The sequence below is a fragment of the Meleagris gallopavo genome, chromosome 19 (assembly GCF_905368555.1).
Source record: "Meleagris gallopavo chromosome 19, MGAL_WU_HG_1.1, whole genome shotgun sequence".
NCBI classification, from domain to species: domain Eukaryota; kingdom Metazoa; phylum Chordata; class Aves; order Galliformes; family Phasianidae; genus Meleagris; species Meleagris gallopavo.
The window spans coordinates 1,639,208-1,666,213 of NC_139422.1; the positions used below are offsets into that span (position 1 = coordinate 1,639,208).

General features: G+C 54.1%; 4 protein-coding genes across 10 annotated transcripts in view; 3 read left to right on the plus strand and 1 right to left on the minus strand.

Annotated features, from left to right (window-relative positions):
* The window catches only part of TPRN (taperin), a 15,149-nt gene extending 8,512 nt beyond the window's left edge, over positions 1-6,637 (plus strand). The window contains exons 2-4 of one of the 3 annotated variants that reach the window (XM_085239542.1): positions 2,707-2,896; positions 3,341-3,465; positions 3,823-6,637. In XM_085239542.1, coding sequence (XP_085095668.1) covers positions 2,707-2,896; positions 3,341-3,465; positions 3,823-3,885 — 378 coding nt within the window. In that variant the 3' untranslated portion in view covers positions 3,886-6,637. Of the gene's footprint in view, positions 1-2,706; positions 2,897-3,337; positions 3,466-3,822 lie in introns of all 3 variants that reach the window. The other 2 variants (XM_019621296.3, XM_085239543.1) reach the window with 2 other exon arrangements.
* On the minus strand, positions 5,494-8,384 carry LOC100546385 (uncharacterized). Its single transcript, XM_010720761.4, has 3 exons — positions 8,261-8,384; positions 7,986-8,185; positions 5,494-5,704 (listed from the first exon to the last, which is right to left on the minus strand). Exons 1-3 carry the CDS (start codon positions 8,310-8,312, stop codon positions 5,588-5,590), a joined length of 369 nt encoding a protein of 122 aa, XP_010719063.1. The 5' UTR covers positions 8,313-8,384; the 3' UTR covers positions 5,494-5,587.
* On the plus strand, positions 8,308-24,705 carry ANAPC2 (anaphase promoting complex subunit 2). Of its 5 annotated transcripts, none has more exons than XR_014887313.1 (15): positions 8,308-8,440; positions 9,631-10,253; positions 11,079-11,211; positions 13,242-13,416; positions 13,562-13,681; positions 14,078-14,195; positions 14,273-14,454; positions 14,590-14,731; positions 15,106-15,181; positions 15,484-15,687; positions 16,339-16,468; positions 16,753-16,988; positions 18,156-18,305; positions 24,094-24,210; positions 24,309-24,466. XR_014887313.1 is itself a non-coding variant. In XM_085239539.1 (15 exons), the coding sequence occupies exons 1-15, from the start codon at positions 8,360-8,362 to the stop codon at positions 24,572-24,574; spliced, it is 2,427 nt and encodes an 808-aa protein (XP_085095665.1). In that variant the 5' UTR covers positions 8,308-8,359; the 3' UTR covers positions 24,575-24,705. The 5 variants fall into 5 exon arrangements, 4 of the variants coding, with proteins under 4 accessions (XP_085095665.1, XP_085095666.1, XP_085095667.1 ...); XM_085239539.1 differs by lacking the exon at positions 24,309-24,466 and adding an exon at positions 24,559-24,705 and having other exon boundaries at positions 24,094-24,134; XM_085239540.1 differs by having other exon boundaries at positions 24,094-24,134.
* TOR4A (torsin family 4 member A) lies at positions 24,598-27,006 on the plus strand. The gene has a single exon (XM_010720763.3). The coding sequence runs from the start codon at positions 24,598-24,600 to the stop codon at positions 26,173-26,175; it is 1,578 nt and encodes a 525-aa protein (XP_010719065.2). The 3' UTR covers positions 26,176-27,006.

A 27,006-nucleotide genomic window follows, 5' to 3' on the forward strand; every position in this document is an offset into this window, starting at 1 on the left:
GAGCTGCCATCAGTGCTGTGCTCTGTCCTTCACTGCAGAGACTTTCAGGCTTCTCACCCTGACTTTGGGAGGTGAAGCATTTGCCAGGCTTCCTTGTTGGTGTGGCAGGTGGCTGCGAATTGGTGATATTATTTCTTGTCTGTGTACGTGGTGGGTGCAGATTGGTCCTGACAGCATCTCTCAAAACAAAACAGACTTCTCTTTTTGCTTTTTGTGTTCCTAAGCCGTGTACAACTACCAGCGTTAGGCTTGCTGGGCAGTGTTTACCCTGGCTTCTCTTTCCTGAGTAGTGTATTACTCATTACTGCTCAAATCCTAGCAAATAAATAAATGATTTTTGCTATGGCAACAAGAAGCCAGTTTCTCAACAGCACAGTGTTCCCCCCAAAACAGCTTTATTTTTCCCAGCTCATTGCTGGGGGTGTTCCTGTGTAGGTGCATGGCTGGGGTTGGACTCTGGTTATGTGACACAGCTCTGCATAAAGCATTCCACTGAGCAAATACTGCTAAATCCCTGCAAACACTCCCGGCTGAAGGCTGCAGTTTTCTTCCCTTGAACAAGACTGGCTCTTGGGACGTGTTTTTCTCCTAAAGAAATAACCCCAGCACCTTTGTGTTCCTGCAAAACCAGGGCTGCAGGAACAGCTGCTTCCCAATCTCACAATAAGCAGTTCCTCTGCTGTTTGCTTTGCCAGGGTGCGTCCTTGAGAGCTCTGTGACAGCAGGGCTTCCGTGGTGTGTAGGGGTGGTGTGTAGGGGTGGGGTATCCACGTGGACTGGCTGCTGTGGTGTGGGGCTGGCACTGCTGCAGGTGAATAGCTTAAGCACTGCCTCTTAGAGCATGGCAGGGACCTGGCACTGGCTGTGGGCAAATGGGAGCTGCTTGGATTCAGGCCCTCTGTCTCTGGGTGCTGCTTGTGCTGCTCCTGCTGGGGCTCTGCTGCAGGGTGGGGCTGCTTTCTGCCCTCGCCCCATTCACAGCTTTAGTCCCGATGGGCCTCAAAGTTATATTTCTTACAGCATTCCTTCTGTTAGCAGAAAATGAGGAAAACAGCTCGGTCTCCCAAGCTCAGATGGCTCAGCAGCTCCATCCCACAGCCCCCAGCCTGGCAGCGCCGCTTGGCCTCACACAGAGACACATTGTGAGCCATCGCTGCTGCCTCGGGCCAGGGAGCATGTAGGTCAGCAGCAGGGCAAAGCTTGGGGAGCAGCACTCGGGTGCTCCAGCACAGGGACATCTCACTGCAGCCCCCATCTCTGAAATGAGATCACCCCCGTGCTGCTGGAAGGCTGCTTAGGGCCACGTGTTGCTCCTCAGCCCGGGGTGTGTTTTGTATGTGAAGGAAAGCGTGGCACATGGGGCAGATGTACTGCATCTCCTTCCTAGTGCTGACTGCACAGGATGAGGAGAGACCTACAGAATTAAGCAGGACGGATCCTGCCCCTTAATTCTGTTTGTAACCCTATTAGCTGAGTTTTAAATGCAGTTAGGAGTAAGGGGATCAAAACACCCTTTTAGGCAGCTGGTCCTGAACCCTGATCCGCATTGGCTGGATGCTCCCCTATTTCTGGCTTAAACGTATTCCTGGCAGGCTTATCCTCCTTGTTTGTCTGTGTTGTGTGCTGGCATCAGCAGTTCTTCTCTGCTCCTTGGTGTTTATTTTCTTGGTGTACTTACAAGGAGCTTCAACACTTCTCCTCAACCTGTTCTTGTTAGTGTCAGCAGGCTGAATTTCAGCTCCACCTGCCCAAGAAAGGTGAATTGATTGTAACCAGATCTTCAAAGCTGTTGGTAATGATTAGGACAGCTGTGAACCTGGAAGACTACATCTGGAGTTACTGTGTCTGAGTTTGGCCTTTCTGCTCTGGGAAATTTGTGCCTTCTGCTTTTATTCACATGTGATGAAGTTTTCACCGTTGCTGAAGTTGTAAGGAGGCTCTTAGATCAAGGGTTGGTCTAAAAACATCCACCCATGTGTAGGGTCCTTGCTGTCTGACTTTCTAAACAACCCATACAGTTCTGTTCTTTCCCTTGACCGTGTTGCAAGTTGGAGTCATCTTCATTTCTCAGCCTCTCAGTTACCATGCGAAGGTCGTTAGTGAGAGTGCTTAATAAAACTGGTTTTGAAACAGAACCTTAAGGAGCTCCCACTTATCTGGCATTTCTGCTCTTTGATATGACCTGTTACCACCTTTCCCTCAGCTGCTTCTATCTTCTGATTTCTGATATTAATCTGTTTTTTGCCTAGTGAATAGTTTCTTACCACAATGTCCTCTCCAAAATGTGGTCCTGACCACTGGTGCTTCTAGCGTGCAGGAACTCAAAGGAGTTGGCAGGTGGTAAGAGATGCCACCTTTTCAACATGAGGATGTTTTCCTTTCCTCCTTGGCAGCCCCACTTCCTCCTAGGGATGTGCAGCAGAGCCCTGGCTGCTGGCATTGCAGTGTGAGGTGGTGCCAAGAAGCCAAAGTACTCTGCACCTCTGGGGCTCCTGACTCTGTCCCGTCTGTGTGGCTGTCTGCCTCTGTGCTTCCTCTCAGCACGGCGAGAGATTCAGCAGGGCATGTTGGGAAAGGCATGGAAGGACACAGTGCCTTCCTTACAGGATGGTGGAGCTTTGGGGTGGAGGTGCTCTGCCAGTGCAAACATTGGGAGCGATGGTTTCTCATGCTGCTTTCTTACAATTCTCCTTTGCTGTTGTCTAGATGAAGATCTCTTTCAACGAGACGAGTTTGCAGACCATGTTTGAGTATCCATCCGAGAACTCACTGGCGGAAGAGGAGGAGGAGGAGGAGGAAGAGGAAGGACACACTTCTGAAACAGAGGAGGACAAATCTCACACCTTTCACATTCCACGCCCGAACAGCACTTTGCATCCCAATGCAGCTAACGCAGGTGGGTGAGGCACAGCTACTGCAGGGTTACTGGTGGTGTCTGTCCTTGACTGTGTTGCCTACAGCCGTTATGTGCCCCAGGCAGCTGGAAATGTTAGCAGAGGTGATATGACAGCAGAACTGGTTTGAGTGGGGACAGAGTTTGAAACCAGATCAGGGAATTCTCAGACCTCTCTTGCATGAGATGCAGTGAGCCTTAAAAATGTAAAACTTAAAAATACCCGTTATGCTGAGAGGGTTGGTGCTGCTGCAGTGTCTGCTAGCAGCTCTGGGCAGGGGAACTGACAGCCACTGAGAGCATGGCACAGGCTTGTAACTGCAGCAGGAACAGGTTCCTTGTCTGACCTGCAAATGGGCAGCTTCCATCCTGTTCCTGCCAGAATCGTGACCCCTCTTCCTTTTGGGGTGGTGTGAGGCATTCACGTCAGCTTTGTCCTTGCAGCAGATCTATCCAGCTACACCCCAAAGCACTCAGTGAAGTTCAGCGAGTGGCAAGAGCAGAAGTATGAGGAGATGCCTGCTAAGGGACCCCTCCTGAAGGAAGCTGATTCCCATGGGAACCAAGTTATGGTGAGGCGAGGCTTCAGAGTGGTTTCTGGCTTTGTTCTGGGGTGCTCATCCGGGCAGTGGGTGGGACAGGATCTGCCTTCTCCAGAGCACGTCCGAGAGCTGTGGCACACCTCCCTGGGCGCTGGGAAGAGATTAATGCAAGCTCCCACTGCCACCAGCTGCCCTACCTCCTGTGTGTGTGTAAGGCAGTCATAAGGCAGCTGGCACGCTTTGTGCTGCAGGGCACTTCTGGAGGGGAATTAATGTACTCATCAGCCCAAGGCAAGGTGCCACCACAGCCCTCACCACCCAGAGGCACAGGTCCTCATTTGCTTTCAATTTGGTGACGATTCCATTTCAACTGTGCTTTCTCCACAGCTCACCCCAGCTGAGAAGGGCGGACTCTCTGACTTCAGCAGTGAGCCTGCTCTGTACTTCTGATTGCTCCATCTGTGAGCCTGCAGCAGCAGCTGCTGGGCAGAGCCTGGCAGTGCACCATGGAAACCAACGCCTCGGTCCCTCCTCCCTCATCGCAATCTTCGCAGCATCCTGATGCCAAGGGTGGACTAAATGCCATTGGGCGTCTTTGGAGAATATTTGCACTGGGTTCTGGGACCTAAACGACTGTTTTTTTTAATGCGTATGGTTTATTCTCCTTGTGGCCTTGCATATTCCTTGTTCAAGATCAGCTGTCGATTAGACAGTTATCTTAAAGCAATGCGTAACCCCAGGATGGATGTAGATTCTCTCAATGCTTATGACTGTGCATCCAAGTGCTGAATGAGGCCTGGACAGCATTTCTAACACTTCTCTCATGAGAGGCCCCAGTGAAGAAAGCTGTGGGCAGGTGGCTGGACTCACAGAGTTGGTTCTGACAGCCAGGTTACAGCGGCTGGAAGAACTTCTAGAGGTTCATGGGTTGTTCTCAATGTGTTTTTGGGTCTAGTTTCACCAAACTGCCGTGGAATTTATGTGCCAGTTAAGCTCTTGTGAAGGAAACTGAATGCACTGTGTAGGTGACGGGGAGGGGAATAAATGCCTTCAGCATTAGATGTCACTTTTGCACTGACAGCAGGAAGCACCCAGTCCAGCTTGAGCCTTGTGAAGGCTCCCAAACATTGGCCATAGCTTTGATCTCTCTGTAACTGCCTCTGCTCTCCAGTCTCTACTGCTAATTGTGCTTGTTTGCCAGTTTTTCTTGTTTTGTTTTGGTATCTAATGGGGCCAGGCCCAGGATTTGTCTTAGGTGCTGGGGAGACTTGCTTCTTGCCTTGCTCACTCTACTTCTCTATGCAAAGCACAGGAGGACCATGTCACTCCTTCCTTCTGCAGAACTTGAACAAGGAATATGATTTTTTTTTTCTAGTATTTTTATAGTTCTGTTGTAATTGTTTGATGCAGCCAATATGCAAAGGAATCCGCTAGACTCTTCCATTTAAATTTTCTACAACTGTACACTCAGGGTCAAAATTACACTCTGGAAAAGACTGAACACTGCTGCTAATGTGATTTGTATTTCTGGGATTAAAAGAGATGCAGTGGGAATAGACACAGCCTCTTTGGGCTTTATGAAGTGGGCGGTGCCCCCACGCGTGGCTCTATCTGAAGGACCAGGCTGCCATCTTTTGGTGATGTCTGGGTTTTGTTGGTTTGTGTATATATATATAGACAATGTCTAGCCGAGCTGACACTGATCTATGATCTGAAAACGTTCTTTGTACTTTCTTACATCTTGTACTGTGGAAAGCTCGGGCCGTGAGCTTACGGCAGCCCCAGCTCCTGAGCTGCAGAGTACCAAATGTGTAAGTGGTGAACCCAGAGCTGCCCGTCCTGGCTTCGTTCTGCTGTGGGTCAGTGAGGGATGCTGAATGATATCCTGCAGGCTGCTCTGCTGCCTTCAGCCAACTGAAGTGCTGCTGTGGGTGCTGATCCCAGTGAAGGAGCTTTGTGCCCACACCTTCCCTAGCTGGGACAGGCCCGTGGTGCTCTGGTGGGAAGGGGTGACATTCAGCAGTTCTCTGATACCAAAATGCCTCTGAAAGGAAAATATACACCTGCAACACACTTTTATTAACGGTGGCATCCTTATACCAGAACAGCAGCTGCCCCCGACCAAGGGGCCTGGCCAGGCTGAAGAACAGCTTTAGGAATGCTTTTGTCCACGTGTTTGTTTTGAGGTGCTTGCAGACTCACTGGCTTTGCTAGCATTCTCAATTTCTCCCTTCAGGGCATCTAGCAATGTCTGAGAACTCTCCAGAATCTGAGAAAGAAGGAAATAAAAACAGCTTATATATTTTTTTTTGTATCAACTAAACAGTTCTCTCTGAGTTCAGCTGATGTACCTTGCAGCAGGAGGGATCCTCCACCCCTGTGAGCAATACAACACTGAGAATTTAGGCGTTCTGTCTCATTGCAGGGGTGGCTGTGCAGGAATTTCTCTTGTTACACCCATATTCTGAATTTAAAAAACCGTAAGCCATTTATCTGTCTTGAACACAAAGCAGAGACTTTCCTGCAGCAGGTTGTGGATTGAAGTTTACTTTCTACTTGGGCTTTTTGAAGCAGTATTAAAATTGCAGGCAGCAGACCCAATGTTTTCCACTACTAAACCTGCACGCTTCAGGTTTCTTACTTTGAGAGGTAACCCCATAATGACCTTAAATGAGATAAATCTTGCTCCTTTAATTCATTTTCTTCTGTTTTTAGCACGTATTTTATATAATCTAACACTCCCACCGTTGTTCACTGTTGTGCCCTAGGAGACCAGGTAACACCAGGCTTAGATCTCGCTGTCTGTGCAGCTCACCTCTTTACAGTGGACAACTGTAACAGCATGTGGCTGCTGCAGTCCCAGTGATCATCTGTACTCATTCCTGTGGCCTTACAGGAGTGTGAAATTGTCAGAGGAGAGGTGAAGAGCCCTGCAGGAGCAGAGGGGCAGGAGGTGTGGGATCTTGCTGCCTTGTCCCCACGGCAGAACGTGGTGTATGGGTTAGGGTGAGTCCTGAGAATCCCATGGGCCAGAGAAGGGCAAGGAGCACCATCATACACAGGAGACCTGAATGCACAGGAAAGGGACTCTGTTCCTCCTTTCTGTCTGCAGGATGACTGTGTTTCCTCTCCTCACCCCTCAGCTTTTTACCTGCTGTGACTTTGTCTCCTAATGTCAATAAACACGGATTTGTTTGTAGGATAGGGAGTTGTGGTTTGTATCTCAGGGAAGGTTTCTTTTCGAACCTGTGCTGTTTGTGGTGTAACTTTACAACACTACTTCTAAGCTGTTCCATTCTCACACAAGTTCTCCCCAAACCTTTGGCTTTTGGAGCACTTCCTTACACCACCTTCCCTCCCATACAGCATTCAGAAATGCTCTGCATGTCTTCTGAGGCTCTGTGCTCCCTGAAAAGCTTTGGAAACACCACTTCTGCATCCTGGTGGGTTTGACATCCCCGTGGGTGTCATCACAGCACTGTGAGGAGCTCGGTGGTGAGCAGTGCTCTGCTGGGAGCCCTCATCTATGTGCTGGCTGAGCGAGGCAGCCAGGCTGTGCCCCTTGTGTTCTGTGCTGGGGTGTGTGCTGATGGAAGTCTTGACTCTTCATAGTTATTAGCAGCTAAAGTGGGAGATGCAGACGGTCCACAGGCATCAGGTATTAGCGAGACTGGGGTAAAATAATGGTGGTTGAACCAACTTCTCTTTTAGTGTTGGCTGATGAATGTTCCACTAATGAGTGAATTGGTTACATCCCAACCCCTGCTACTTCTCATGTTTAGCTCTGGGCTGGGTGGGTGGAGAGGATGCCACGCTTACAAAGACACAGGGGAGAAAGGAAAATGTAGGCAACTACCTGGAAAAAAACTTTTATTTCTTAAAGAAGAGCTGACTGGGGCTTGAATTAAGAAGTGAACTCAGCTGTTACCCTGTATGCAGAACGGAGCAGTCACAGAATCATAGAACCATTCGAGTTGGAAGAGATCATTAAAGGCCATCAGGTCCCACTCCCTGCAGTGCACAGGGACACCCAGAGCTCAGCAGTGCTCACAGCCCCAACAGCCTGACCTTGGCTGTCTGCAGGGATGGGGCATCACCACCTCTCTGTGCAACCTGTGCAGTGCCTCACTGCCCTGACTGTAAAAACCTTCTCCCTTATATCCAGTCCAAATCTCCCCTCTTGTAGTTGGAAACCATTTTCCCTTGTGCTATCGCAACAAAACCTGCTAAAGTCTGTCCCCTTCTATAACATAAGACATCACTGCAATCCCATCTTATTCGGAAACATTTTCTAGCTATCCAAAGCTTTTTCATCTAGAGGAGTTTGCTTCTTTGGGCCCTTGGAAGGCCTTGGAAGATATTCCCATCCCCAGTGAGAGGCTGTCAGCGGGGACGAGGCACCACCGCCTTTCTGTGCAACCCTTGCAGCGCCTCCCCGCCCTTACTGCACAAACTTACTGCACAAACTTACTGCACAAACTTACTGCACAAACTCCCTAACGCAACTCTCCCGGCCCGTAGCTGGCAGCCCCGATCCCTGCCGGCCGTACCTTGCCGTATGCCGCCTCGCTCTCAGCGATGCTGGCGTCCAGCTGGCGGCGCGCACTCAGATGCCGGGCTGTGCGCTCGGAGCTCCGTGCCAAGCGTTCCGTGAGCGCCGCGATGCGGCTCTGCAACCGTCCGCGCTCCGCCTCCTCCTCCCGGATCCGCTCGCTCAGCTCATCCCGCCGGGCGCGGAGCTCCGCCAGCGCTGCTCGGGACGACCGTCCGTGTGATCGCCGAGCTCACGCAACCCCCGTCCCCCCCTCCGGCCCCGCTCACCCACCCTCCAGCAGCTCGGCGTTGTATCCTTGCACCGCTTCCCGCTCTCCGCTCATCGCGCGGCCCCAACGGCGGCGCGGCGCTCCGCCCCTTCCTGCGGGACATGGAGGCGGCGGGCGCGGGGCTGTCCGCGGCGTGGAGCTCCGTCAGCGCCGCTTTGGTGCCGCCCGCCGCGCTGGGGCTGGTGAGCGGGGAGCGGAGCTGCGCGGGGCCGCGGGGGGACGGGAAGAACGGGGCTGTGCCGGTCCCGGCAGCCCGGTGGTGGCCGCCTGTGGGTGTCGGGCTGAGGGCCCCCCGGCACGCCGCTGTGTGAGGGATGCTGAACGTTCCGGGAGGAAAGAGGCGATCCTGGGCTGTGTGTGGGTAGGAAAGTGATGCCTCCTGTTGCGTTCTGTGGAAGCTGTAATTAGATATAAAGAGATGGTAGTGTAAATAGAGCTGTTTGCACTAAATTCTCAGCTATCTTTCGGTGTGCAGCCACCACCATTTGCTCTGTGTTTTCACCAGTGATGAACAGGAGCTGTGTGCTGCCCTCGTAACCAGCTGCACAACTGGAGGTGACCGCACCGCTGCTGAAATGCACCACCCACCCCTCACTGTGCTCACATCCACTTTTTTTTTTTTTCTCCACAAGCATTGATAAATGTCAGCAGGTGCCATTTTCTCCACGCGGAGGGATTCAGTTCCACCCTTCGCTCCTTTCGCTTCCATGTCAGACATACTTACTTCCATGTCAGACTGCCCCTCTGCTGCCATATGTCACATGGCAGTAGCATATTGGTGGGAAGGTTCAGCCTCTGCTGCCATCCCACCCACATCCCCCTCTGACACTGTGGGCCAGTACAATAAAATGAGAGGCATTACTTTCGGAGCAGCCCTCAAAATGTGTAATATATTTAATGTCTACAAGCAACAAAACTGATTTTAATCCAGCAGTGTTGGTCTGTGGGATGGGCAGAGCCATCACCGCTCTGTGGACTGGGAGTCCCCTCTGGCACGTCTGCCTACAGAGTCAGAATGGTTGGGGTGGAAGAGTCCTTACAGATGACAGAATCAGAGGATGGTTGGGTTGGAAGGGTTCTTATGGATCACAGAACCATAGAATGGTTGGGTTGGAAAGGTCCTCATAGATCACAGCACGGTCGGGTTGGAAGGGTCCTTATAGATGGCAACATGTTTGGGTTAGAAGGGTCCTTTATAGATGAGAGAATCACAGAATGGTTGGATTGGAAGAATCCTTACAGCCCTCCCACCCTGTGCTGTGGGCTGGCTGCCCCACACCATGCCCAGAGCCTCACCCATGGCTGTGGGCACCTCCAGGGATGGGACATAAAGAAGTGGCTGTGTGCTCAACGTGTCCCCTCTGCTCCCCAGGCAGCAGCACGGTGTGACCCGCTGTGCCCGCTGCAGGATGCTGAGCTGCGGGCCGCCCTGGAGGTGCTGCGCTGCTATGGGCTGCACACTGCGGTGGAGGAGTGGTTCCTGGAGGTGCTGCAGACCGACCTGCAGGCCCACATCGCTCCCGAGTTCTGGAACTGCATCGGCCAATATGAGAACACGGCGGAGGAGCAGCAGTGCTCCGCGCTCCTCCTGGACGCATTTTGTCTTCTCAAGTGCCGCCTTGAGCCCTACCTGAGCAGCATGGAGCTCCTGGAGGGCTGGACCAAGGCGGGCCTGCTCCTGGGGACGGGCGCTCAGACGCTGCGGGAGAAGGTGTACACCATGTTCAAAGCCATCCTTTTCTTCTCCACCACCAAGCCCTTCCAGGAGATGATCCAGCAGTTCTACAGCCGCACCTTCCGGATATACATGAGGCAGTGGAAGAAGGGAGAAGAGGGAATGAACGAATGTGAGAGCAGCATGAGTGAGGCTGAGCAGGAGAGTGACACGGAGGAGAGCGGAGGAGAGAGCGCTGCGTGTGCGGGCTGTGGCAGCAGGAGGGAGCAGTGCTGGTGTCCCACGGCCATGGAGCGGTTCCGGCAGCTCAATGACATTCTGTATGTATGGCACAGGGCTGCCCCACAAGCAGGAGGTCCTGTGAGGGCAGCTGCCCTGGGTTTATTCCTGGCTGAGAAATGGAGGAGCTGTGCGTGATGATATACCCTGGGTAGGGGTCCCGGGTTGGGATCTTCTCACGTGGGTTCTGCAGCTGCTTGCTGGCTGCTGACTGAACTGGAGTGGTCCTTTGGACAGAAGTGCCTCTCACTGGGGATGGGAATATCTTCCAAGGCCTTCCAAGGGCCCAAAGAAGCAAACTCCTCTAGATGAAAAAGCTTTGGATAGCTAGAAAACGTTTCCGAATAAGATGGGATTGCAGTGATGTCTTATGTTATAGAAGGGGACAGACTTTAGCAGGTTTTGTTGCGATAGCACAAGGGAAAATGGTTTCCAACTACAAGAGGGGAGATTTGGACTGGATATAAGGGAGAAGGTTTTTACAGTCAGGGCGGTGAGACACTGCACAGGTTGCACAGAGAGGCAGTGATGCCCCATCCCTGCAGACAGCCAAGGTCAGGCTGTTGGGGCTGTGAGCACTGCTGGAGCTGTGGGTGTCCCTGTGCACTGCAGGGAGTGGGACCTGATGGCTTTAAGGGTCCCTTCTAACTCAAACAGTTCTGTGATTCTATAATCCTAAGACAGTGTTTCTGAAAAAGATATGGTAGCATTCATGTGATTTATTGTGTGAGTAGTGCATCGCTGCCAGCCATCAGCTGCAGCTTAATCAGCTTAAATTAAGATCTTTGCTTGCACCTGTGCAGTCAGTTCAATTTTCTCTCTGTGCTTTTGCTTCTACTCGCTCACTCTGGTCTCTGTGTCCACAGCCGCCGGCTGAATTTGCTGGAGAGAGTGAGTGCTGATGCTGTGACCACCATCCTGCACAGGATGATCAAGGAGAGGATGGAGCGACGGTGCCGGGGTGAATATGAGCACTCCTTCCTGAATGAGTTCCAGGAGGTAAGGAAGGCCCTGGCTTTGGAGGTGTGGAGCTGCTCCTGTTCCTGCTGCTCAATTCCCAACTCCACCTCAATTCCCTGGTCCTGGGCTGTGACTTCCACCACCCCTGGCAGAAGAGGAGTGGTTAAAACTTGGCATTTTAGATTTATGCTAGAGGAGAGGGTCTCCTCTGCCCTACCCACAGCAGGTTGTTATGTTTCACCTGGCAGTGTCCCTATTGGCCCCATCTGCATCCAGGCCTGGGGCCTCCAACACAAGAAAGGCATGGAGCTCTTGCAACATATCCAGAGAAGGGCCACTGAGATGATCAGAGGGCTGGAGCAGTTCTCCTATGAAGAAAGGTTGAGGGAACTGGGATTGTTTAGCTTGGAGAAGAGAAGGCTGCAGGGAGACCTCATTGTGGCCTTCCAGTGCTTGAAGGGAGCAGATAAACAGGAGGGGGAACGGCTGTTTGTGAGGGTGGATGGTGATAGGACAAGGGGAATGGTTTTAAACTGAGACAGGGGAGGTTTAGGTTGGATATTAGGAGGAAGTTTTTCCCCCAGAGGGTGGTGAGGCACTGGAACAGGTTGCCCAAGGAGGCTGTGGATGCCCCATCCCTGCAGGCATTCAAGGCCAGGCTGGATGTGGCTCTGGGCAGCCTGGGCTGCTGGTTGGCGACCTGCACACAGCAGGGGTTGGAACTGGATGAGCACTGCAGGCCTTTGCAACCCAGGCCATTCTAGGATTCTATTAATGAAGGAATTTTGGTGGTTCTGTTCTACCAACATTGTGAAGATAATATGCCATGCAGCTGCAGCCAGCCTTCCCTGCGTGTAGATGGGAATTTGTATGGTTGTTTTCAGTTCTAAATTGCCTGCATCCCTTTAAAACAGGAAGCAACGTGGGCAGGTAGTGTTCTTGCAACTTCTCAGTTCTCTTGCTGCTGCCTTGCACTGAGTTTGTGTGGAGGTCTTTGCTCTGTATGACCTTAAAGCTCTTCTCAAGGTTCTGGCTGCTCTGGGACACAGGCTGTGCTCTGCATGCTCGCTCTGTGCTCTTTGTTCCTTGATGCATGGCCTTACGTTGGTCTGCACTGACGAACAATGTGTGAGGTCAGGTTGCCATGCGAACCAGGCAGCTCCGTGCTGTTGTCCTGGTTTCCTCACTGTGTGCCACGCTGGGTGCTTTTGTTGTCTGCAAACGCTGGCAGTGATTTGGTGTTTACTTCCCTACAGTTGCTGCGCAACGCTTTCTTCTCTGGCTCTGCTACAAAGGGCACTCAGAGACAAATTCCTAGGGAGCGTGGTTGGATGAAGGTGCTCCTCACCGTCGAGGTGCTTTGCGTTGATGATTTGCCCTTTCTTTTTGCTCTTTAGGAGAATGCTTTTCAGCTTTCCCAGGATTGCCCAGGACTGATGCTTGGGTGCTCCGTGCTGCAGCAGGTTCTTCTGCCTTGTAGTTCTGTGGGCAGAATTCATGCACTCCTCCAGTCGTTGGTCATAACATTGTCACCCCACACCCAAACTCAGCATTTTTCAGGCTGCCCAACCTGGTTATCAAAAAATAATAGCACCTAATAACTATTAATACTCAAGTACTATCTCAAGTAGTGTTACGCATTTGCCATCTTAGGGAGAAAATAAACCCATTTGTTCTGAGTATCTGGATGTAGTAGTTGGGTGCATTTGAATTATGACAAATGTGACAAAGTAGAAAGTGAAATCTCCAGTGTATAAAATCAGCCTCTGATGCTCTTTGATCAGGTTGTAGGATATTACTATGAAAGGGCTGGTACTCGGGGTCTTGTCTCAGTGCCTGCGTTTGGTTGGTAGGTAGGGAGTGCTTGGGGATGGCTTGCTTGTTCTTTGCTGATTTCAGGAACCACTGAAGTTCTGGGTGAGGGTGCTGAGCTGAGCACTTTGCTCCTATTCCCTCAAAGAGAACAGTTCTGCAAGCGTAGATCAAAAAAACAGTATAATTCTGCAGGATGGAACATTCTGCTGTGCAGAGGTGTCCTCCATCTTTGTGCTCTCTCTCTGCTGTTGCAGTGGATCGAGAAGGTGCTCGGCTGGCTCAGCAGAGTGTTTCTGCAGGATGGCCCCTTGGCTCACCCCTCTGCAGAAGCCAGCAGCACCCTGAAGCGCTGGCGGTGCCACGTCCAGAGGTTCTTCTACCGCATCTACGCCAGCATGCTGATTGAAGAGCTGTTCAACATTATTCGAGGTCGGTGTCACCCACTCATTCTCTGTCCATTCACTGCTGGGTTGGATTGAATGGTAGATCTGTGCTCGCCATGTGCTCACCTCCTGGTGCCACGCTGTCTCCCCATGGATCGTGGCACTGCTCCTGATTGCTGCTTGGTCTGTAGATTTCCCAGAATCAAAGCCTGCTGTGGAGGACCTCAAGTTCTGCCTGGAAAGGACAAACCTGAGGCAGCAGCTGCTCAGCTCCCTGAAAAGCGCTCTGGAAATACGGCTTCTGCATCCCGGTGGGTTTTACATCCCTGTGCATGTCATCACAACACAATTAGGAGCCTGGTTGTGAGGGTTTGCTGAGTGAGAGGCAGCCGGGCTGTGAATTCTGTGTGCTCTCTGTGTGGGAGAATGCAGGGGCAGTGGCAGCTGGTTACATCCCAGCCCCTTCTGCTTCCCAAGTTTAGCTTTGGTCTGAATGGGTTGGGAAGCTAAGTTGGCTTACAGTAGTCTCTTAGCCTGGATTTGTGGTTGGAGCTGGTTTCTCAGCCATAAAGATCTGTTCCCTCCACGTTGGATGAGCCAATAGGGCTGCAAGCCCTTCACCTCCAGCTCCATAGATCTAACAGAACCTTTCTTGTATCCAAATCCGTGCTCTGGGACTCTGGACTGCTCCCCTGCTCCTCTCATAGGTGTCAACACATCTGACATCATCACTTTGTATATCTCGGCCATCAAGGCCCTGCGGGAGCTGGACCCCTCCATGGTTATCCTGGAGGTTGCCTGTGAGCCCATCAGGAAGTATCTGAGGTAAGAGGCTCTCAGGGCAGCCCTGTGCATCCCCTTCCCCTTCCCTTCATTGCTCTGTATCTCTCAACTTTTGGCAGGACACGGGAGGACACCGTGCGGCAGATTGTGGCCGGTCTCACAGGGGATGCTGAGGGCTCCGGAGATCTGGCAAATGAGCTCTCAAAAGCTGACCCAGTGACGCTGGAGAACGGCCAGGAGAGTGATGATGACATTTCAGAACCAGGGGACTGGGTCCCTGACCCAGTTGATGCAGATCCAGGTTAATTAAGAGCAGGCATCAAGGCAGCCCGCTGTCTCCCCACGGCTGGCTGTAGTCTTGAGTCACTCGTTTGGTTGTGCCAGCCTGGGCTGGGGCTTTGCTCATCTCACATTGCTCTCTGCTGCATTTCAATAGGGAAATCAAGTTCCAAGCGCCGATCCTCAGACATCATCAGCCTGCTGGTGAGCATCTATGGCAGCAAGGACCTGTTTATCAATGAGTACCGCACGCTCCTGGCCGACCGACTGCTGCATCAGTTCAACTACAGTGCTGAGAGGTGAGACCCAGCTGCCCTGCTGCAGCTCCCCAGCTGAAATCACCTTGCAGGGGTCTGCTCCAGCCTTGGGCCTACAAAATGCCATTTCTGCAGCCATCTCCTCTGCAGCTGTGGGTGGCATCTAGAAGTTCAGGGCTCACTAGCTGGCTGCTGCTCAGTCTCGCCTTTGGCTTGCACTAAGAGGGCAGCACACAGGGAAGTGGAAGCACAGATGCCCTGAGCTCCATCCCCTGTTTTCCAACATCCTGCATAGGCTGCTGAGGCTCAGCAGAAGGTGTCAAAGTACAAAAAAGGGGTGAACCATCGGGAAACCTCAGCTGCAACCCAACTTTGTCTCTTGGAACCCACGTGTGATCCTCTGTTTCTCTCACCAGGGAAATCCGCAACGTGGAGCTGCTCAAGCTGCGGTTTGGCGAAGCTCAGATGCACTATTGTGAAGTCATGTTAAAAGTAATTGGCTTTTATTGTTGTTGTTTGGTTTTGGCTCTTTTAAATTCAAGTTCTGGGTGCTTTTGTTCGTTGGTGAAGAAGAGTGACCACAAAGAGCCCTTTAGTGAAATGGGGTTACGAGAATCCCATTTTTGAGGGGGCTGACTTGTGACAGACAGAATTGCATTAGGGATGGCTGTTCAAGTGTGGTGGGTTGGGTTGTTGGCTGGGGGTGGATGCTGCAGTGCCGGTGCCTCCCTTGCTCTTCTTGCCTACACTGTTGTGGATGTTGAAGGGCTCTTATTGTCCTCTGCTTTCTCCAGGACATGGCTGACTCACGGCGCATTAATGCCAACATTCGTGATGAGGAAGAAAAGCTCCCGGAGGAGGAGAGGCCACCGTTCAGCCTTGTGGCCGTTATCCTGTCCAGTGAGTTCTGGCCACCACTGAAGGAGGAGAAGCTGGAGCTTCCAGAGCAGGTCAAGGAAGCCATGGAAGCCTATTCCAAGAAGTACGAGAAATTGAAGGTGAGGATTCCTTAACCCTCCATAAGAGTTTTGTGTTGCTAGCTCTGCTACGTAGCGTGAGTTTGCATGGTCTTTCCAGAGTCCCTGTAATATCCCTTACAGCGTAGCTGCTGCTGCACCCACGGTGTGAAAGTGGAATAGTAAAGTCCTCCAGCTTTGAAAGTGGATTAGAAGCTACCCCAGCTTAGCTACAGCCAGAAGAACGAATAATAAGATCATTACAGTGGAAAAGATCATGAAGATCACCATGTCCAACCATCAGCCCATCCCACCATGCCCACTGACCACGTCCCCAGTGGCCACATCTCTGTGGTTCTGGAGCATCTCCAGGGATGGTGACTGCACCACTCCCTGTGCAGCCCGTGGCGGTGCACATCCTGTCCATGTTGGGCCTCTTTACTTCAGTACTCTGTTACTCTTCCGTTTGTTCTCTTGAGGAGAGGTTTTCAGGCAGGAGAGGGACGCTGGTATTGGGCAAGGGTTGGGCAACAACTCATCTCAAGGGTTTTCCTTTTGAGAGAGCGGGGAACCGATAATGGTGGGACAGAGATTCATGAAGTGGGAGCAGCCTTTGTCTCTGTTGGAGGTGAATAGAATTCAGCTAGCCATAGCGACAGAGAGGCTGGAAGATCTGCTGCTTCCCTCTTCCAGGCCATGAGGACCCTGAATTGGAAGTACCACCTGGGGCTGGTGAGCCTGGATGTGGAGCTGGCTGACCGCACGCTCTCTCTGTCCGTCTCCCCTGTGCATGCTGCCATCATCCTGCACTTCCAGACCAAAAGTGAGTGATGTGATGCAGCACACGGAGGTGGGTGGAAAGGCCACGTTGCCATAGGGCCCGAGAGCTCCGTCAGGGTGGGGGCAGGACCTGCCTGGTGCTTGGATCTCCCACAGCTCTGCAAGGAGACAGCACTCAGAAAAGCACAGCTCAGCACCCGGTGCCTGCAGGAAGGCCCTGCGCGTGGCTGCTCACCCCTGGGCTGCCTGCCTTCCTTCTTGTTAAGCCCCGGCACGAGGGGTGGGCGCGGTGTCCTGCAGCCCCCCTGACAGCCGTGCTCTTTGCAGGTACGTGGACGCTGGCGGAGCTGAGCGAGGTGCTCAAGGTGCCCGTGACGTCTCTGAAGCGTAAGATGACGCTGTGGCTGCAGCAGGGAGTGCTGCGTGAGGAACCGCCGGGCACCTTCACTGTCATCGAGGAGGAGCAGAAGGACCAGGGGGAGAAGGTTGTCCTGATAGACAGCGACGAGGAGGGGGATTCTGCCATGGCCTCGCAGGCTGACCAGAAAGAGGAAGAGCTGCAGGTGTGTCTGGGCGCCTGCAGGGCGGGTGGGACGGTGCAGACATCCAATGCTTTTGGCTTTTGGGGATGGATTTGATTTGCCCTTTGGATTCGCTTTTTGTCCTTCTGGCTTGAGGGGATTTGAAGTGAATCAATTGTCCACGTAACTATAGGCAATATCACAGAATCACAGAATGGCCAGGGTTGGAAGGGACCTCAAGGATCACGAAGCTCCAACCCCCTGCCACATGCAGGGCCACCAACCTCCACATTTCACAGCAGCCCAGGCTGCCCAGGGCCCCATCCAACCTGGCCTTGAACACCTCCAGGGATGGACGGGGATCCACAGCCTCTCTGGGCAGCTGTTCCAGCACCTCACCACTCTCTCTATAGAACTTCCCCCTGACATCCCACCTAAATCTTCCCTCCTTCAATTTAACACCATTTCCCCTTGTCCTGCTGTTATCTCCCCTTTCAAAGAGTTGATTCCCCTCCTGCCTGTAGGCTCCCTTTAGGTACTGAAGGCTGCAATGAGGTCACCCCACAGCCTTCTCTTCTCCAGGCTGAACAAGCCCAGGTCCCTCAGCATGTCTTTGTAGGGGAGGTGCTCCAGTCCCCTGCTCATCTCTGTGGCTCCTCTGGTCCCTCTCTAACAGCTCTCTGCCTTTCTTGTACTGGGGGCTCCAGACCTGGACACAGTGCTGCAGATGGGGTCTCACAAGAGCAGAGTAAAGAAGGACAATTGCCTCCCTGTCCCTGCTGGCCACCCAGAGTATGGGTAATATGGATATTAGACGGCTGCCTTTGCTCCAGAAATGTATCCATGCAGCTCCTTGGGCACTGATTTCATATTTGAAAACAGACATAAGTTGGATTCACTCAGTGTTTTTCAGCTTACGGTGCCAGAAAGGCGTATCCAGCACAGCCAGGCTGAGCTTTGCTGTCGGTATGGGGTGGCCCTGGACACTCCCATTGCTTTTTGTACCTGTGTGTCACACTGTGATGTGTGTTGTGCCATTGTGCACCATGGAGGTGCCCTGCCTGCATTTACCCACTGAGTAACACATCCTGCATTCTGGCTGCGTGAGGATACCTCATCCTCTCCTTGGATATTTCCCACTTAAAGCCCAGGCTCTCAGCAGCCCTTTGCTGCATGGTACTGATGGTGGTTTACTGTGTGTCCCTGCAGCTGTTCTGGACCTACATCCAGGCGATGCTGACCAACCTGGAGAGCCTGTCCTTGGAGAGGATCCACAGCATGCTGAAGATGTTTGTGATGACGGGCCCTGTGGTCACAGAGATCGACATACAGGAGCTGCAGGGCTTCCTGCAGAAGAAGGTACGGGACCAGCAGCTCATTTACTCCGGAGGTGTCTATCGCCTGCCCAAGAACTGCAACTAGACTGTGAGTGCCTCCGTGCCGCCCAGCTCTTTGCATCCTGCTGGGTGGGTTCTGTGCTGGGGGTGGGTGCTGTGCCCCCTCCCAACAGGAGACACCAGCTCAGCAGCAGTGTGGGCTGTGCAGCCCTCAGAACAGCTGGGCTGGAGCTGCTGCCCACGTTACCTTCCTCTCATAAACGAGTGTCTGATCCCCGTCAGTGGTCAATAAAACCCAGCAGTGGTCTCTGGGTTGGTGCCAGCACTTTTCTCTCCTTTCAGTAGTGCTTTCTACAGCACTTCCCCATGCTGAAGCTCTGCAGTCGGCCGGGCACCGCTGCAGCCATGGGAGGTTTGGAGGGGCTGTGGGTTGTGTCTCCTTCTGTCCAAACAAACGTGGTGTCTGTGCTGTCTCCTGTGGTTCCAGAGAAACCCCAGGGTCCCCTAATCCTTGCTCAGGACTTTAAAGACAGGTGGAATAATTTTACTGTGGGATGAGGAATGCTGTAGAGGATGAGATACAGCAGTCTGCCAAGGTGAGCAGGTTAGTCCTGGGGGCATGTGAGGACCGTCCAGGCACTGGCAGTGCTGCTTTACCACACCATGAATACTCCTTTCCCTTTAAAACCCACTGCTGTGGCAACTGTGCGTCCTTGGTGTGTTCCAGGGTTACAGCCTGTCAGTGTGTAAGAGATCCTAAGCCCAGCACTGTGGGGTCCTTAGTGCTGCTGTGGCCTTATCTCTCTCACGCATGTTTGCAGCTCTTCCTCCATGGGTGGGAGCACGTGTTGTTGTTTCCCTGTGGGCCTTCCTCCAGGCTGGTGGCCTTGCAGTGCTAGGAGCTGCTGTGTTTTACTGTTCAGACGTTCCTGGTGCTGTAGGGAATGAATCAAACTCACAGACCCCCATGGTCAGCCTTCATTGGGGATTTCCCTCCATCCCAGAGGGGAACAAATGCCATGTGTCCTCCTGTCAGGCTGTTGGAACAAGTTTGGGGTTGAATAACATTTGGCAATTGGAAGCGACGCCTGGGGAGCCTCTGTGCTGCCCTTCCTGTCAGGGCAAATCCCCCTCGGGGATCCCTGGAGCACTGCAGGCGGTGGTGTTGGGGACCTGGGGTGGGTGAAGGAGTGGGTTGGTGGCCCCAGGGGTGACGTGGGGAGGGCACTTTGGGTCAGTGTGACTGTATGGTGCACATGGCTGTGCTTGGGGTTGCACTCAGTGCTGCAGAAGCCCTGAGCAGGGTGGAAAATTTGGGTTTTAGGGCAAATGTGCGGGACGTTGCTGAGGCACAGATAAACGGTGGCAAGTCCCAAACAGCAGCAAGCAGGGGAGGAAATCCAAACTGAACACACCAGGAGCAATGTGGATCCCACCAGATCCTTGTAGGACATGCGATGGACTCATCATTTGGGCTGGATAGGGAGCAGGGTGGAGTACACAGCATTGACCCCACTGTTGCTGTGCCGTGGCTTGGGACATCCCTGCAAGCTGCACCCAGGACCCACAGGATGAGGACTCAGAGACAAAAGCCTGTGGAACCCCCAGCTCTGCTCTGCCTCCTGCTCTGTGCTGCTGGAGCAGCTCCTGTGGGGTTTTCCTCACTGCTTTGGGATATGGGGACACTTCACTTTCTCCCCTGCAGAAACTGTGCTTACCTTCCCCAGTCACCCAGTATGTGCTGTGGGTTTGCTGGGTCAGAACAATGCTGCCTGAGGCTGCTCTGTCCCCATCCCAGAGCCATGGGTCCCCACAGTGTCCCCATCCCGGAGCCATGGGGTGGCTGTCACTGCCCAACTTTCAAAGCATTACAGTAGCAGCAACTTGGGTTTAATGAACATTTCAAGTCGGATGAAACATAAAAGGCTCAAAGCTAATTGAAACAAGCTGGGGAAGGAATTTTTCAGGCTGAACTGCGGAAGCTGAAAAAAATAGAAAAGAAATGAAACAAGCCAGAAGTACAAATAACAGTCGGTGCTTCTGGCTCATCCTGCACTGTGCAATGGGAGCACTGCAGCCGGAGGAACCCCCCTCGTCCCAGCAGATCCCAGCACTCCAGGTACACTGCTCTATTTATAAACTGTTTATAGAGAGCCCTCCAGAAACCCAGCAGGATGCCTCTTCCCTACAAGGGATGCTCCCGGCCTGCATGTAAACTGTTTGGGTTACTGGGGACACGTGTGGCCACGTCTGCTGACGGAGGTTGGAAAGTTTTGCTAATGGTGAGATGGGGCTGAGTGGTGCCACGAACCCTCCTGCCCACCGGTGTTCCTGCTATGGGCTGCAATCTGCTTTTGGGTTTGGAAATCTCCCACCTGCCAGCCTGGGAAGGGTTATGCATTCTTTCATTGTTGGTGGTTTTTTGTTGTTGTTTTTTTTTTTTTTTTTTTTAGTTTAGTTTATTTTTTTCCTGTTCTTCCGTTCTCAGGGGAGGGAAGCATGGCACCTCCCTGCTTGTGACCCCCCTGGGTACCTCCAGCCTTGCTCTGTGTCCTGGTTGCCACCACGGGATTTGCATGCACCCAGCTCACCGATGCCACGATGCAGAGAAAAGAGCTAAATTTGATGTAAAAGCAAAAGCAGCAGCGGGGATGTGTGGGTGCCCCCAGCCCATATTGGCTACCAACACTCTGGGTACCCCCTGGTCCCAGTGACCACAAGGGATGGGTGTCCCAAAGCTTCCCCTGGGTTTTCTCACCCCTTTTCTTCCCGGGAGGGCCCAGTGGGGCTGAGCCACGGGAGAGGCGGCGGCGTTGGGCAGGATTTGCATTCCTGGCCCTGCAGGAAGGGCTGTGCAGCTGCTGCTCCTGACTGCGTCCTCCCTGGGGGCCCCGGCGGGGGCTGCAGGGCTCCAGGCTGCCCGAGGTGAGTGGGGGGCTTCGAGATGGGGGGGGGGAGGGTGGCCCAGGGCACTGCCTACTGGCAGGATCCCCTGCATGCATGTGGTCTTCCCCCCAATATGTGTGTGCCCCCCATCATTGCTCTGCCCCAAAGCACACGCATGCTCCCCCACCCCACAGCCTTTCCTGCATGCATGTACCCCCCACCATTGCACTCCCCCAGTGCACGTGCATGCCCCCCCATTGCACAGCTTTCCCCCCATCCATACACACCCACCTTCTTGCACCTGCATGCTCCCCACAGCTGCAGTGCTCCCCGTTGCACACGCAGCCCCGTTGCACAGAGCCCCATCCCGCTGCACACCTCACACTGCACTGCCTTCAGCTGGATGTGGCAGCTTCTTGCTCTCCCCGTAGCTGTGTCTATCAAGGGCTGGGGATCATTGCTCCTGCGTTATTTTTATGGAATGCATCCATGCCAAGTGCTGCTGGGGAGGAGCTCTCCCATTGCAAAACCCCCAGTTTATCCCCTAAAATGCCTTGTTTTGTGTCCATGAGGGCCGCAGCCCACAAAATGCATTCACGGCTCCTCTGGAGGGAACCACGATGTGATGCTGATGTCCCCGCACTGCAGGGAATGGCTGGGCTGATCCTTACAGCCACAATCCATGCAGGGAAGGGAAATAGTTGGGATGTTTTGTTTTTCCCAGCTACTTTTGCTCCTGGGCTGCTGCTCCAGCAGGAGAAGGGTTTCACTTCCCACCCTGTGCTTTCCCCCTGGGGTTCACCAGAAATGAGAGCATTGCACAACGCCGAGCAGAGCTCAGTGGAGTGGGCACACATGGGTGCGGGGGGGGCACCGAGCTGTGGGTACAGCCCCTGCCCCCTCAGCACTGCTGCTGGGGGGTGTCACTTTTGGTAGGTTTGGCTCAGGGCTGTCAGCACAGAGCTGCACCAGGCACAAACCTGCACCTCCCCACGTGCTGCTTTCTCCCAGATTCGCCTTCTTTTCCCCCAGACCACCCCAATAATCCCCAAGGCCCTCTGTGACCCCACTGCTTCTAGCCTGGCACCCATCACACCCCACATCATCACCCAAACTCAGCATCCCAAGGCCGACACGTTCCCTCAGCCCCATCAGTGCCCTCTCACGGGGCAGCCGTGCTCGGGGCGAGGACGGAGTGGGACGAGGAAGTGGTGCAGGGCCACTCCTCTGCGCCATTTCCTCCCGGCTCTGTGCAGCTGTGAGGGCAGAGCAGTGCTGGGTTGGGGTGGCAGCACCCAGTGGACACACAGAGGGACCCCACACCCAGCCCACGGTCAGTAAGCAGATGGGGCCGGGTGGGAAATGGTTGCATTTGGGGCTTTGTGTCACTGTTGCCTTCATGCGGGGCTCGGGGAGGTGGGGAGCAGCTGAGCACCATGGGATGTGGTGAGGTTCTGGGGTGTGCTCAGCTGCACGGGGTGGGGATGGCACAGCAGTGAGGGTGACGTAGTGGTGCTAGTGGCGTGGGGATGTAAATGGCACAGAGGTGCAGGGGGCACAGGATTGGGGTGGCACAGGGATCCAGGTGACCTGCTTCTCCTTGGAGCTGTAAATCTGCTCCCATCCCTTCTGCCTGTTCTCCCCCTTTAGCTCTGCACTTCCCCCAAATGCACTCAGATGCAGGTGGCTGTTCCCAGCCCAGGGGAATCTTTGGGGTTTCCCAGTGGTTCCCCTTCCCAGCACCACTTCTCCCGCTCTGCTGTCCTGCTGTGCCCGTGCCTGGCGCAACCGTGGCTCTCGGTGTCCTGGGGTGCTGGAGGAGAGCTTTGGTCCCTGCACTCCCCCTCATTCAGAGGTTGTTGTCATCCCCTGCCAGGGGGTGGATGCACTGTTGGGGTGTCAGCTATCAGAGCAGGGCCTGGGGTCACCTCCCCGTGCAGCAGGGCAGCAGGTGGTGTCCCTGCAGCATCTACTGGGGAGCAGCCGGGATGTGCCATTGCTTCCTGCATTACCACTCTGCTCCCTAAACCCATTCCTGTGAACACTGACAGCATCCCCTTCCTATTCCCACATTCCTCAATGCTCTGGTGTGGGGCAGCCTTGGGGGAGGATGCACTGTCCCCCCCACACGAAGGTCTGTGATATCCCACAGCCTGGGGACCACAGCCCAGGGAGTGTAATGCTGGCTGTGCTATGGGGCTGCTCCTCCGTTTTTGGGATGGCAGTGCTGTGGGGCTGCTCCCAGCCACTGTGAGATGGCAGCGTGGTGGGTTTGATCCCCAGCTTTTGAGATGGCAGTGCCATAGAGTTGCTCCCAGCTTCTTTGGGATGGCAGTGCCGTGGGCTTCGGGCAGCGCCTGGGTGAGAGAAGTGAGAGAGAACGGGACTGGAGAGCGCCGCCGGGGTGACGCGGGGACAGCGTGGGGACCCGGCGTGGCCGCCAGCCCTGGGGCCGCGCTGCGTGCAGGAATCTCGCCCGGCTGGTTCGGCGCGGGGCACGGCCGGGCGCCGCGCAAGGTGAGCAATTAACGCCCGGGGCTAATGGAGCTCGCCGGGCGCCGGGTTCGAGCACGGCCGCCCAGACGTGAGAGCCGACGACGCGCAGGGGCGGGCCGGCAGCGGTCAGCGCCGCTCGGGGCCGGGGCTGCGTGCCGGGCGGCCGCTGGGAGCGGCTTGTTCGCCCTGCTCGGCCCCGCTTCCTGCCCCCCGATGTCACCGCAGCCGCCGTTCCCGTGCGTCAGCGCTGGGGAAGTGCCCTCCCACCGTGACACGGACTGCGGGCAGCGCCGGCGGGCGGGGACGGAGCCGGGACCTCGCGGCCGGAGGTCGGCCCGGCAGGACGTCGCTCGCTGCTCCGCTCCGCGCTCCCATCGCCGCGTCGCTCCCTGCTCGCCGCGTGAGCTCTGTCCACGCGTTTCCCACAGCTGCCTTCGGGAGGTGACCGCGCTGCTGTTCGTGGCTCCGGGTGAGGAAGGACGGAGCGGGAGGTGGCCCAGCCGCTGCGATCCCGTAGCGCTGCCCGGGAAGGAAAGAACCCCACGGTGCGGCCGGCAGAGCTTTCCACGCCCCATTTCTGCGGTGTAGGGTGACTGTTTCCTTATGGAGGGGTGTGTTGTTGTGTGCTGCTCGTGTTTGGCAGGTGCTAAGGAAACAGCACGGGGTCAGGGCGGGATCCACCTGCCCACATCCTGCTGCCCGCCCCGTCCAACAATGCCCTTTCTCTGGGGCTGCCTTCCCCACCCCTTGGTGCACGGCTGATGCTGCGCGCAGAAGTCCGTGTTTCGACACCCCGTGGCTGTGTGTGATCGTTCCAATCAGCCTCGTTTGGCTGCTGTCAGTCACTTCCTGCTCTTACAGAGTTTGATTTTGCATTGTCCTTTTTGCTTTAGAAAGAAGAGGATGTGAGTGGGCTGTAAGAACTGAGCGAGATGGACGGAGAGCTGCTCGATACAAAGGTGGATGGGGAAGCACCCGCTGCCGTGGGGGATGTGGGAGGAGAGGCATCCTGTGCTGAGGGCGGTGCAAAAGAAGAGGTGTCCTGTGCCGAGGTGGATGGAGAACTTCCCGCTGCCATGGGGGATGCGGCAGAAAGCAGTGCAAAAGGAGAGGGCCCTTATGCTGATGGCCACGTGGAAGGAGAGATGTGCTGCTCTGACAGCGATGGGGAAGGAGAGCTGCTCTGCAAGGAGGCCGATGCGAAGGGAGAGGCGTCTTGCTCTGAGAGCGAAGGGGAAGAAGTGCCTGATACTGAGATCCCTGCTGCTTCCAAGAAAATCTCTTTTATTTCTTCACCCTTGAGGGCAATCGTCCGCCTCAAGCAGCGCTACCGAGTGCAGAAGAAAAGCCGTCTGCACTTCGAGCTTCCCCAGGAAAAGTCATCCGAGCCCGTCCATGCGCGGCTGCTCCAGAGGCAGTTTTCCCTGAACAGATCTGGTCTGTACGGCTCCTCCAAGTCCTTCTTTAACCAGTCCAGCTTCAAGACATCCCAGTACTTCACCTTTGACACATCTCTGGAAGAGTGGGCGATGAGCAAACCCAGGCGGAAAAAGAAACGAAGGAAATCTCGGATAGTTCTGTACCCTGACAAAACAAAGAGATACCTCCCAACGGAGGAGAAGAGCAACGCCAAACGCTGCCTCCTGTTGCTCATCGTCATTATCTTCTTCCAGATCCTCAACGCCATAGAGAACCTGGATGACAACCTCCAAAAATATGACCTCGACGGCTTAGAGAAAACAATGCACCGGGAAGTATTTGGGCAGAAGCTTGCTGTGGAAAGTATTATGCAGCTGCTGAAGGACTATCTCGCTACCCACATCCACAACAAGCCGCTGGTCCTCTCGTTAAATGGCCCCACAGGAGTGGGGAAGAGTCACGTTGGCTGGCTGCTGGCCAAGCATTTTCGCTCCGTCATGGACAATGACTTTGTGCTTCAATACTTTGTCATGCACCACTGCCCGAGCGGCGTGGATCCTCTGACTTGTGAAACAGACTTGTCTAAGAAGATTTCTGACATGGTTACGAGAGCTGAAATCGAGGAGAAGATACCGCTGTTCATTCTGGATGAGGTTGAGCTCATGTCTCCGGTCCTGCTGGACACTCTCAGCCGATTCTTTGAACCCAACCAAACCAATGAGTTCCTCAATGCCATCTACATTTTGATAAGCAACATAGGGGGTGGTGAAATCACCAAGTTTATCATCCAGAACGCATCCGCTGAGCTCCTGCAGCAACGGAGCGGAGCTGAGGAGCTGCTGAGCGTCATCCAGCCCGTGCTGAGCCATGCCCACCCGCTGTGGAAGGCAGCAGACGTCGTCCCCTTCGTTCTCCTGGAGAGGAGTCACGTCGTAGACTGCTTCCTGGAGGAGATGAGGAGGGAAGGGCTGTACCCCGAGCAGAGCCACGTCGAGAGATTGGCCGGCCAGCTCAGCTACTACACTACGGGCGACAAGCAGTTCTCCAGGCTGGGCTGCAAGCAGGTTGTGGCCAAAGTCAACCTGCTGTAGGGGTTCTCTGCGGAGATACGACCTGTTCTCGGGATTTACAGTCTCACGAGGAGTGTGTGAGGGCAGAGTGGCTCAGGGGCTGCCCTGGGGCTGCTGGTTGAGGCAGGGGATGGCAGCCCAGGCTCCTCTGCAGCACAACCACTCCTCTCCTCTGGGTGTTCCCATGTTTGCAGAGTGCAGCATGGCCAGCGAGGAGCCCACAGCCTCACAGCAATTAGAGACACTTTGTTTGTTACTCATGCGCTCGTTAGAATGAGGACAGACGCTGTGCAGTACCAAGTGAGGGAAGAAACCATAACCCATTGGGGTTCTCTGTCTCAGCAGCACACGGAGCCACATCTCCATCACTGGGAGCTCTTCTGCGTTTTGCTGCTGGGTGCACCTCGCCACGCTCGTTATCTAGAAAGCCCGAAATAGCAACTGGTGTCTGTTGGGCAGCACACACTGGAAAAGACCATTTGGGCTGTGTGGGCACAGGAATGCTGGGCTTCTCCCAGTGCTGCAGGGCCCTGTAGATGTTCTTTGCCATTGAGACCCAGTGGGGAGCACATTGCCTGGAAGTACCTTGGGAACAGCATGTTTTAGTTTTGAGCAGGCGGGTAGAGCAGGTGTTCATGGCATTGCTTCTCCAGGTTTTGGTTTTGTGCCCAGGTTCCCTTTTACAATTTGCTGTGAATTATCACGTACGTAATCCTGTGGATGTTTGCACTGGTTGTTTGATTTGCCTCTTTCTAATTGTTGGTCTCCAAAGACTTCCATCACAAACTTCTGCTTCTGGAGCTATTGTCAGGAATAAATCCAAATTACCTTGAATAAATTAATTTGAAAGTA